This window comes from Mobula hypostoma, chromosome 29 (genome assembly GCF_963921235.1).
Source record: "Mobula hypostoma chromosome 29, sMobHyp1.1, whole genome shotgun sequence".
In the NCBI taxonomy this organism is placed as follows: Eukaryota; Metazoa; Chordata; class Chondrichthyes; order Myliobatiformes; family Myliobatidae; genus Mobula; species Mobula hypostoma.
The window spans coordinates 14,041,014-14,053,334 of NC_086125.1; the positions used below are offsets into that span (position 1 = coordinate 14,041,014).

Consider the following 12,321-nt stretch of genomic DNA (forward strand, 5'->3'; position numbering starts at 1 on the left):
GCCAAATTGCGCTTTGATGCACTGCAAAGTAAGCCTTTAGCATGCCCCCCCCCCGCCCTTAAGAAGAAAGTGGCCTTGAAATTCATTAACTACTCTAAATTCTGAATAGTTTTGAACACTTCTATTAAATCTCCTCTTCGTTTTCCCAGTCCTGAGAAGTGCAACCCAGTTCCTTCAATCTCCACTGGAGTGGGTATCTGAAATGTTGTATTTGGGAGGTTCTTACTAGTAATTTATTAATGTATTTGTTATGTTCAATAAACTGAGGTTATCAGTTGTCATCTTCTGCAGATTGGTTTGTTGTGCACTCTCAACCAGTCCCTGGTACAAACTCCTTCAGCACTGCTAGCACTGATCTGATTGTACGTAGCAAGTTCTGTCCAGAAAAAAATCCTTTGACCTTCAGCTGAGCCAGTCCTCAAAGCTTATCTGTCAACAAAGCTGTCAGACTTCAAGTCAATAAGCACAAATTTACACTAAACATTTAGAATTTTAAGAGGTTAGAAAATATATATATCAAGTCACTTTAATGAAAAGAAAATCTGAATATTCCAAGTCTTATTCCTATTCCTCCTCTTCTTTCAATAAGTGGGCTTGCTGTCCTGTACTTGATCTAAGCTGGCATGTTCAGTGGATTGATTTCCCTGTACAGTGTATATAAAAATTATTCACATCCCCTTGGAAGTTTTCATGTTTTCTTGTTTTACAGCATTGAATTACAGAGAATTAATTTGGCTTTTTTGACACTGATTAACAGAAAATGACTCTTCTATGCCAAAGTGAAAACAGATCTCTATAAAGTGAATTAAATTAATTACAAATATAAAACGCAAAATAAATTGATGGCATAGGTATTCACTGCCTTTAAAATGACATACCAAATCATCACTGGTGCAGCCAGTTGGCTTTAGAAGTCACGTAATTAGTTAAATAGAGTTCACTGTGTGCAGTCAAACTGTTTCAATTGATTGTAGTAAAAATACACCTGTATCTGGTGAGTCAGTATCCTGGCAAAAACTACACCATGAAGACAAAAGAACACTCCAGGCAACTCTGCAGAAAGGTTATTGAAAAGCACAAATTAGGAGATAGATACAAGAAAATTTCCAAGTCACTGATTATCCCCTGGAGTACAGTTAAGTCAGTCATCAAGAAATGGAAAGAATATGGCACAGCTGTAAATCTGCCAAGAGCAGGCCATCCTCAAAAACTGAATGTCCCTGCAAGAAGGGGACTAGTGAGAGAGGCCACCAAGAGGCCTACGACAATTCTGGAGGAATTACAAGCTTCAGTGGTTGAGATGGGAGAGACTGCACATCCAACAATGTGTCCCGGGTGCTTCGCCCGTTGCAGCTTTATGGGAGAGCGGCAAAGAGAAAGCAACTGTTGGAAAAAACTCGCATGAAATCTTGGCTAGAGTTTGCCAGAAGGCATGTGGGAGACTCTGAAGTCAGCTGGAAGAAGGTTCTATTGTCTAATAAAACCAAAATTGATCTTTTTGACCATCAGACGGAATACTATGTTTGGCATAAGCCAAACAACGCACGCCATCAAAAACACACCATCCCTACTGTGAAGCATGGTTGTGGTTGCACCATGCTGTGGGAATGTTTCATTACAGTAGGTCCTGGCAGCCTTGTGAAGGTAGAAGGTAAAATGAATGCAGCAAAGTACAGGGAAATTCTGGAGGAAAACCTGATGCAGTCTTCAAGAGAACTGCAACTTGGGAAAAAATTTGTTTTCCAGCAAGACAGTGACCCCAAGCATAAAGTCAAAGCTGCACAGGAATGGCTTAAAAACAACAAAGTTAATGTCCTGGAGAGGCCAAGTCAGAATCCAGACCGTAAGCCACTTCAGAATTTGTGGCCGGACTTGAAAAGGGCTGTTCCCTCACGATCCCCTTGCAATCTGACAGAGTTTAAGCATTTTTGTAATGAAGAATGGGGAAAAATTGCAGTGTCCAGACGTGCAAAGCTGATAGAGACCTATCCACACAGATTCAAGGCTGTAATTGCTGCCAAAGGTGCATCTACTAATTATTGACTTGAAGGGGTGAATATTTATGCAATCAATTATTTTGTGTTTAGATCACTTCGTAGAGATCTGTTTTCACTTTGATACGAAATTCTGTTGATCGTGTCAAAAAAAGCCAAATTAAATCCACCGTGATTCAATGTTGTAAAACAGTAAAACATGAAATCTTCTGCGGGGGGTGGTTTGAATACTTTCTGTAGGCACTGTTTAAGTGCTTGAAGTCTGTGGCAGTTCACAGTCTCATTGTTTCACTGCCTGAGGCTTTGTAGCCGGAGATGTATGCCATTATGGTTGATCAGGGCCTGCTGCACAGTGTCTGATACTTGTGTTTTACTCTTGTTGGACAGTTCCTGAGGTTGGTGGGGCCTCGTGTCTGCTTACGCCATCAGCTTCTCCGGTAGAGATGGTCCCTGAAGAGAATGGCCCCTCAGACAGACACCTGTAAGTAAACCACTCGCAGAGTTCAGTGTTCTAGTACTCTTGCTGCTACCTATCCCAATGGCCCTAGCCCATCTATAATCCAGTAATAATTAGTGGGCACATTGTATGTTCTGTGTCTGTAGATGAGTCGAGAGCAGTGCCCCTGGTTGTTACATAGAACATAAAACATATCACAGTACAGCTCAGGAATAGGCCATTCGTCCCACAGTGTTGTGCCAAACCAAGTAAAAGGAAATCAAAGACATTCAAACACTAATCCCGCCAAGTTACACAGTGTCCATATCCCTCCATCTTCCTTACATCCATGTGCCTATCCAAACATCTTTTAAAAGCCTCTAATGTATTTGCCTCTACCACCATACCGGGCAGCACATTCTAGGCATCCGTGACTTTGAGTAAAAAAATTTAGCCCTCACATCGCCCTTGAACCTACCCCCTCTCACCTTCAGTACATGCCCTCTGATATTGAACCACATCAAATTACTGAGTCTGTCCTACTTTGGATGGGTAAAGACATGTTTAAAGCAATGATAAATTTACAGTCTTCCTTTGCTAACACCAGTTAACATCTAAGGTTAGCTTTGAAGAGATGTGCCATGTTAAACATAACTTTGTAGTAAATCAAATTGATGAAAGTACCCCTTTTGTTAAATAATTAACTGGGATTATCCAGTGAATAACTTGTAAAGTCCACGTTTTAATCTAAATTAATATTACACAATTTATAATCAACTTCTATTGAGTTTTCCCTTGTATGTTTTTTTTTCTTTTGTATAGTTTCTGTGTTTCCTGTATCTCCTTGTTGGATTTTTTTTTATAAGGAATTCACAGATGATTCATTTTAAACCACATATAGATGGTGATTGAATACTTTGGCCTTGACCCTTAGCTTGAGAGTGAATTAGTCTCGACATCCAGAGTTTGACCCCAATTAAAATGCAGGCTGTGACTCAAAGTCTGAAACCTGATGCAGAGCCAGCTGGAGATGCAAATGAACATCTGGGATTTGACTCTGCGTCCTGCTGGCATGATTGAGTGACGCTGAAGCGAGAGGCAGACTGTCAGCTACACGAGAGCTGTAGCTCGGTGTCTGGAAAGTAACCCTGAGCCTAATGAGTTCTTTCTCTGTACCGCAGTAGGATTAGGATCATTGACATGGGCAGATTTATTTTTAAATGTTAACCCCTTCCATTAGCTTTTGATCCTTCTTAGCTTGGTTTTCACAATGGTAACCACTCCTTCACCTACACATCTCAGTTTGTTAAGAAGCAGCACGCACAAATTTCTGGAGGAACTCAGCAGGCTGGGAAGCATCTATGGAGTGGGAATAAATAGCCAATGTTTCAGGCCAAGACCCTGCATCAGGACCCTATGATGTACCCTATATGTGTTTATGATCATTAAAAAGCAATTCCTGTCAGGCTCTGATGGAAGCGTGAAACATGAGGGTATTAGGAAGGACTTATTGTGGCTTCTCTGTCAACAGCTTAGAAGAGGAAGGGAAGTCAGTAGACCCGACTGAATGGAGCATCACTGATGTGGTGAATTACTTTAAGGAGGCAGGATTTCCAGAGCAAGCTGTTGCTTTCGAGGACCAAGTGAGTATGAAATCCTCTCTCAGCTTTTATGGTACTAAATTGATGAATGGTTCTATTTTCTGAATGAATTCTTGAAGATGTTAAAGCACTTACATGAACTCTGTATTGAAATGACTTTTACCCATTAAAAATACTTGCCTTGTGCCCAATAGACGCAGAAGAATACTATCACAAGGAAGCTCCAGTTAATTTACGACTGACTGTTCTTGCCAAATGGATTCCACGCGCGGGCTGTTAGACTTCCATTGCAAACTATAAACGCTGCTTGCTACAAAATAATATTTTACTAGGAGAGCGCCACCTAAACAATTGGCTCATAACTAGCTAAAATGGGTGCAGATTTAAATATGTAAGGGAACACTGCAGATTCCAGCATAAACATAACCAGCTGTCAAGAGGGGTTATTTATTTGAAAACAGACCCTTACATATATATACTTTGATAATAAATTCACTTTGACTTTGAATGAAAAATTTGTGTTCTTTTACAAAACAAAACTTTACCGTGGTTTCACTCACCACGTCCAGCAGGGCAGCTTTAGGATTATTACTCATCAAGAGCTACAGTACAGGCAGTAACAACAGCAGCTGCGCTTACTGCGCGTTACGTCACTGGCGTGTAGGGCAGCACTGAGGATCCTCCATCTCTGTTCGTCTTCAGCCATTCCAGAAACCAGTTTTGGTTTTAGCGGTGTTCAGGACTTCCTCCATCATAACAGTAACGACTGTCAGCCACGCAAGTCCTGGGTGGGGTCTCGGGAATACTGTTGCACACTCAGGAATGCCATCGCACAGGGGTGTAGACGGGTTCTTCATTGCTGTTTCCATATCAGTTTTGTTGACCAATCAAGGCTGATAGCCCTCCATGTTCAGGGGATCAGCTCGGAGGGTTTTACAGCCCATCCGCCTAAACCAGGTTGGATCAATCTAAGTGCCGGGCCGATTTGGAAAAGTGGAGTATGGGCCAGAACGTGGCAGCTGGGTCCGGGCCCAGAGTGTATCGCTGCAGCAGGGCCTGGGTCCTACTGCAGGGGATAGAAACATAGAAACATAGAAAATAGGTGCAGGAGTAGGCCATTCGGCCCTTCGAGCCTGCACCGCCATTTATTATGATCATGGCTGATCATCCAATTCAGAACCCCGCCCCAGCCTTCCCTCCATACCCCCTGACCCCTGTAGCCACAAGGGCCATATCTAACTCCCTCTTAAACATAGCCAATGAACTGGCCTCAACAGTTTCCTGTGGCAGAGAATTCCACAGATTCACCACTCTCTGTGTGAAGAAGTTTTTCCTAATCTCAGTCCTAAAAGGCTTCCCCTCTATCCTCAAACTGTGACCCCTCGTTCTGGACTTCCCCAACATCGGGAACAATCTTCCTGCATCTAGCCTGTCCAATCCCTTTAGGATCTTATACGTTTTAATCAGATCCCCCCTCAATCTTCTAAATTCCAACGAGTACAAGCCCAGTTCATCCAGTCTTTCTTCATATGAAAGTCCTGCCATCCCAGGAATCAATCTGGTGAACCTTCTTTGTACTCCCTCTATGGCAAAGATGTCTTTCCTCAGATTAGGGGACCAAAACTGCACACAATACTCCAGGTGTGGTCTCACCAAGGCCTTGTACAACTGCAGTAGTACCTCCCTGCTCCTGTACTCGAATCCTCTCACTATAAATGCCAGCATACCATTCGCCTTTTTCACCGCCTGCTGTACCTGCATGCCCACTTTCAATGACTGGTGTATAATGACACCCAGGTCTCGTTGCACCTCCCCTTTTCCTAATCGGCCACCATTCAGATAATAATCTGTTTTCCTATTTTTGCCACCAAAGTGGATAACTTCACATTTATCCACATTAAATTGCATCTGCCATGAGTTTGCCCACTCACCCAACCTATCCAAGTCACCCTGCATCCTCTTAGCATCCTCCTCACTGCTAACACTGCCACCCAGCTTCGTGTCATCCGCAAACTTGGAGATTCTGCATTTAGTTCCCTCATCCAAGTCATTAATATATATTGTAAACAACTGGGGTCCCAGCACTGAGCCTTGCGGTACCCCACTAGTCACCGCCTGCCATTCTGAAAAGGTCCCGTTTATTCCCACTCTTTGCTTCCTGTCTGCTAACCAATTCTCCACCCACACCAATACCTTACCCCCAATACCGTGTGCTTTAAGTTCGTACACTAATCTCCTGTGTGGGACCTTGTCAAAAGCCTTTTGAAAATCCAAATATACCACATCCACTGGTTCTCCCCTATCCACTCTACTAGTTACATCCTCAAAAAATTCTATGAGATTCGTCAGACATGATTTTCCTTTCACAAATCCATGCTGACTTTGTCCGATCATTTCACCGCTTTCCAAATGTGCTGTTATCACATCCTTGATAACTGACTCCAGCAGTTTCCCCACCACCGACGTTAGGCTAACCGGTCTATAATTCCCCGGTTTCTCTCTCCCTCCTTTTTTAAAAAGTGGGGTTACATTAGCCACCCTCCAATCCTCAGGAACTAGTCCAGAATCTAAGGAGTTTTGAAAAATTATCACTAATGCATCCACTATTTCTTGGGCTACTTCCTTAAGCACTCTGGGATGCAGACCATCTGGCCCTGGGGATTTATCTGCCTTCAATCCCTTCAATTTACCTAACACCACTTCCCTACTAACATGTATTTCACTCAGTTCCTCCATCTCACTGGACCCTCTGTCCCTTACTATTTCTGGAAGATTATTTATGTCATCCTTAGTGAAGACAGAACCAAAGTAATTATTCAATTGGTCTGCCATGTCCTTGCTCCCCGTAATCAATTCACCTGTTTCTGTCTGCAGGGGACCTATATTTGTCTTTACCAGTCTTTTCCTTTTTACATATCTATAAAAGCTTTTACAGTCCGTTTTTATATTCCCCGCCAGTTTTCTCTCATAATCTTTTTTCCCCTTCCTAATTAAGCCCTTTGTCCTCCTCTGCTGAACTCTGAATTTCTCCCAGTCCTCAGGTGAGCCACTTTCTCTGGCTAATTTGTATGCTACTTCTTTGGAATTGATACTATCCCTAATTTCTCTTGTCAGCCACGGGTGCACTACCTTCCTTGATTTATTCTTTTGCCAAACTGGGATGAACAATTGTTGTAGTTCATCCATGCAACCTTTAAATGTTTGCCATTGCATATCCACCGTCAATCCTTTAAGTGTCATTTGCCAGTCTATCTTAGCTAATTCACGTCTCATACCTTCAAAGTTACCCCTCTTTAAGTTCAGAACCTTTGTTTGTGAATTAACTATCTCACTCTCCATATTAATGAAGAATTCCACCATATTATGGTCACACTTACCCAAGGGGCCTCTCACGACAAGATCGCTAATTAACCCTTCCTCATTGCTCAAAACTCAGTCCAGAATAGCCTGCTCTCTAGTTGGTTCCTCGACATGTTGGTTCAAAAAACCATCCCGCATACATTCCAAGAAATCCTCTTCCTCAGCACCTTTACCAATTTGGTTCACCCAGTCTACATGTAGATTGAAGTCACCCATTATAACTGCTGTTCCTTTATTGCACACATTTCTAATTTCCTGTTTAATACCATCTCCGACCTCACTACTACTGTTAGGTGGCCTGTACACAACTCCCACCAGCGTCTTCTGCCCCTTAGTGTTACGCAGCTCTACCCATATCGATTCCACATCTTCCCGGCTTATGTCCTTCCTTTCTATTGCGTTAATCTCTTCTTTAACCAGCAACGCCACCCCACCTCCCCTTCCTTCATGTCTATCCCTCCTGAATATTGAATATCCCTGAACGTTGAGCTCCCATCCCAGTGTTTTTGGCATTTTAAACGCTGGCCCAGATAGACTGAATAGGTAGGGTGCTGGGACCGGAGGCGAGGGCTGGGCCGATTCTGCTCGCCCTTCTGTGTCCGCTGCACCGAGGCTGTGAGACTGCTCCGGCTGCTCCTGGCTTCACTGCAGTTTGCCCTGAACTGAGGCTGAGGCTGTGGGCTTGCTCTTGCTGCTCTGGGCTCCGTGTCTGTGGACTCAGGTTTTTTCTGAATGCTGTTGCCTGCTTTTGTTGTTTGCGCGATTTGTGTTTCTTTTCTCTCTGTGCACATTGGGTGTTCCTTGGTCTTTTTTTAAAGTGGGGTCTTTCGGGTTTCTTGTTTTGTGGCTGCCTGTAAGCAGATGAATCTCAAGGTTGTATAATTTGTACATACTTTGATAATAAATATACTTTGAACTTTGTACTGTCCCAATGGGTGTATAGATGATGATTTAATTGGCCTTTGTTGAGACCCAGACATTACTTATTGAGGGACTTGATAAAATGATGCTGAGTTATCAACAACTTATCAAAAGCACTGTGTGAATGGGGTCCATCCTGGCAGCCAGGGGACCCATCCCATCAGTTCAATTCCCCTCTCCTTACACTGTACCTCTGCAACTTCCTTTCTCACGCAAACCCATCAAGCCCCCATTTTTTTTTTGGCACTCCTGCACTAGCAGGTGTTGGGGATGGTGAGAGAAGTCACGCAGTCACCAAGAGGATCTGCAAACTCTACACTGGCTGCACTGGATTCTGAAGCGGCTTTTTTCCTCTGCCATCAGCTCTCTGAATGATCCGTGAATCCTGATTATTCCGTGGGGTTTTTTGCATTTATTATTTATTTTGTAATTTATAGTAATTTTGAGTCTTTGCATTGTACTTGGCAGTAAATGTCATGTCAGACAGTGACAGAAGCCCGATTCTGATTCTGCGACAGCAGCACAAGATGCTGTGAACCACGACCGAGGAGAATGTTGGACTTGGACTCAGAGGGTCTAGGATCCCGGAGTCCAAAAGCTGCAGCTGAAACAATGCTATTGAACAAGCATTTAAACTCAATGTAAACTCTAGGAACCTCATTGTCCAAGATGCTTATGGTGTAATTGTATTGAAATCACCACTGCCAACTGACAAGTGTTAATCTTCTTTACTGCAGGAGATCGACGGCAAGTCTCTACTTCTGATGAAGAGGAATGATGTTTTGACAGGACTAGCAATTAAATTGGGCCCAGCACTAAAGATATACGAATACCATATCAAGGTTCTGCAATTGCATCACTTTAACAATGAGACACCTTCATGCTGATCAGCGTGTGCCTCTGTCAGCAGAGGTTTTGGCCTGTTCGTCTGGCTACTGTCTGCACGCTCTTCACTGCAGTCTCACTTCGGTCCACTCCCAAACTAAATTCATCCTATTTAAAATGGCAGGGGGACTGCCGCCAGGAATAAGAAGTTCATTTAAGAAAAATGTTGGGTTTCTATAGTGTTTGGGAAGTGTCTAGCACTTTCTAGCACTATTTGTCCAACCTGGAACTGGAGTTATATCTTTTCCATGGCTTGGCAATGCTCCCTGTGTTGGGCTGTTCGTGTGATCTCATTTCTTTGCTGATGGAGTGGAATTGCCCTATGGGCTAATGTGAGTGTGCTGTTCTGCAACTGGGTGAAATACTGTTCAAAAGTTAAAGAATGGCCGTTCTGCAGGACCTGATCTTCATCCTTCTTGATCTGTGCACAAAAGGCAGCGTGAAATGCACTTGGAGGAATTCTCCAAATAAACCAGAAAGCCCAATGGAAAATGAGCAGATGTTCAGCCTATAGTATCTAAAAGTTTCAGCATTTTCCTACAGTCAGGCAGCAGCTGACAGTCCAGTTGTAGCTTCCTAATAACAGGAATACTTTTCAAGCTGAATATAAACATCTCTTCATTGAGCCTACAAGTTAAGATGTGATGGGATTGTTACAAACAGTATCTCCGTGCTTTGTCTTCTGATCTTCACACCACCTTCAGTTTGTCACTTTGAAGTTTTACTTCGAGTTACTAGGTTGTCACTGGTGTTTCTTGTATATTTTTAAAGATTTTATTATATTAGATACGTGTATATTCCAAAATTCGATGAAAGCCTTAAATAGAAATCCTGAGAGCAGGGGTTATGACTGCTTGCTCTCACATGCAGGACTGTGTGTTTGTGAATGAATTTGCAAAATTTAAAAGAAATATATTTATATTATAAATCTTGCTTCTGCTTGCTCTTTTTCTATTATAAATTCTTCTATCTGTACTCTCAATGGATACTGGATGAGTAAATTTGTCAGATTATATCTGCAGCCGTCTATGTTTCTGTGCTACCACTTGTAGGGGTATAATTACATTATGTTGTTTACATTGGCAGTTTCCATTACAGGGCTGGGTGTGCATATTTAACAAACTGGGGTCAGGATGTACGCATTTAAAATGGGTACAGAGTTTTCCTTAATCCTGCTTCATCTGAAAATATATTCAGTCTTGATTTGCAACTTGGCAGGATGTTCATTTGTATATACCTAATCAAACTAGTGGGTTATCACCTTGGAGTTTGAATACAATATTGCTCTGTAGATGTGACAGCTTTAAACAATTTCTTGCTTAAAATTCATTTCCTAATAATTTTTGGAGCAAAATTTAGAATAGATGATCACAAGATTTCTATTGTGAAAGCTTTCACCCAGTTAAAATGTGACTTAGCTTTTCAATTTTGTAAATGTTTGCATTTTTTTTCCGAGACCTTTCGCTGGTTCTGTATCAGTTTAAATGTGTCTGAGCTGACTGATTTGTTTTCATTTGCAATTCAGTAGGTGCCATTTGATAGATTTATTACCTTTCACAGTGTCAGAATTTGTTTAAAAATTATTAAACCAGAAGGTGCCTTTAGTCATAGCTGATGAAGGCTGAGGATTAACAGGGTACTTCCCCATATTAGATTTAACTATAATTCATCATAAAAACTCATGTGAGAAGCACTTCTTGAAAGAAATAAAAATTAGTCCCAGTTTATGGTGGTCATTATTCGGTTGCAAAGATTTAATTGCATTAATGAAATGTAAACAGGAAGCAACAAATAGTCTGCTGGAGGCACTCAGAGAGTCAGGCAGCATCTGTGAAGGAAAAGGAAATACTGACATTTTCGGTCAAAACCCCATATCACCTATCCTGATACAGAGTCTTGACTCAAAATGTTGATGGTTCCTTTCCCCGAACAGAGGTGGCTCAGTCTGTTGAGTTCCTCCAGCAGGTCATCTGCTGTACAGATTCTAGAGTCTGCAGTGACTTGTGTCTCCTCTGAAAGGAAGGGACTGGTTTCAGGAAGAGCCAACTTAGTGGATGCAGCATAATCACCGTGTCCCTTTGCAATGTGTACAGGCGACACACCTTTGATTAACTCTTCTTTTTATGTGCGCCTTGAAGGCTGAGTGCTTTCCCATTCTCACAGAGGAACACAAGGAGACAGCTTAGGCTCTGGAGTCTGCTCTTGCATTTAAATTTAATTGCGACTGACTGTGTCTTAACTTCAAATGTGTGCCTGAGTTCTGACTTCAATACCCTTCTCCACTAAACTTGTCAATCCTTGTCTTGAAATGGTTGAGTGATTCTCTATCTCATAGCTGTGAGAGAATCCCAGATTTGCTCTATTCTGTCAAGGTGTTTCCTGACATCACCGCAGAACAGCCTAGCTGTAACTTTTAAAGTTTTGTCTACTTGTTCTAGCCTGTGCCAAAAGAGAAAATAATTCTAGGTGTAACTACTAAGATGGGGAAACATTGCAAGGCTAATGCAAAGAAAGTCTTGCACACTTTGGGAATCGCTGAAAAGGAAGAGCAAATAATGGGAATGAAATGGAGAACCTCTCTACCGCCACTTGTGTGCGTCATGAACTTGTTTCTAGCGTGGGTGGTTAATAATTCAGCTTTTCTTTTGCACTCCACATTTGCTTCGCAGTTTCCAGAATTGTCTTGCTCAGTCAGTTCTTATACTTGAACTTTTATTGAAGCAGGGCCCCATTACAGGCACCTTTTTTCCAATGAGTTTGTTTGCTCAAAGGTGCTATGATTTGGCATTAAGTTTCCAGCCTATGCAATGCACCTCCATATGGAGATACAAGGATGGCTTAGAGCCATTCAGATGTGGCCCTCTTTCCTGTTAGTGGGACTGAATTCCAGATTGAATCTGAGCTATCGAGCCTTGGTATCCTTTGTGCAAACAGCAGTTGTCAGTGCGCTTTACAGAACTTTTTAAGTGTGTTTGAATTATTTGAATTTATAAAAAATAAAAGCCATGTGTTTTAAATGGAATGCACAAAATGGGTAAAGTGGGTTTTTAGAGTTTATTCTTGCTAATTGAGATGCTTTAAGCAATAAGAAACAATATGAAAATAAAATGTCTAATAAAATTGA

The 12,321-nt window shown here is 42.0% G+C and overlaps 1 protein-coding gene across 1 annotated transcript in view; it reads left to right on the forward strand.

The window, feature by feature from the left end:
• LOC134339476 (sterile alpha motif domain-containing protein 1-like) overlaps positions 1-12,321 on the forward strand; it is a 94,120-nt gene extending 81,799 nt beyond the window's left edge. Inside the window, exons 5-7 of the mRNA XM_063036015.1 lie at positions 2,382-2,475; positions 3,962-4,073; positions 9,050-12,321. Of these exons, the coding sequence (XP_062892085.1) occupies positions 2,382-2,475; positions 3,962-4,073; positions 9,050-9,199 (356 nt within the window). The 3' untranslated portion in view covers positions 9,200-12,321. The remainder of the gene's footprint in view (positions 1-2,381; positions 2,476-3,961; positions 4,074-9,049) is intronic.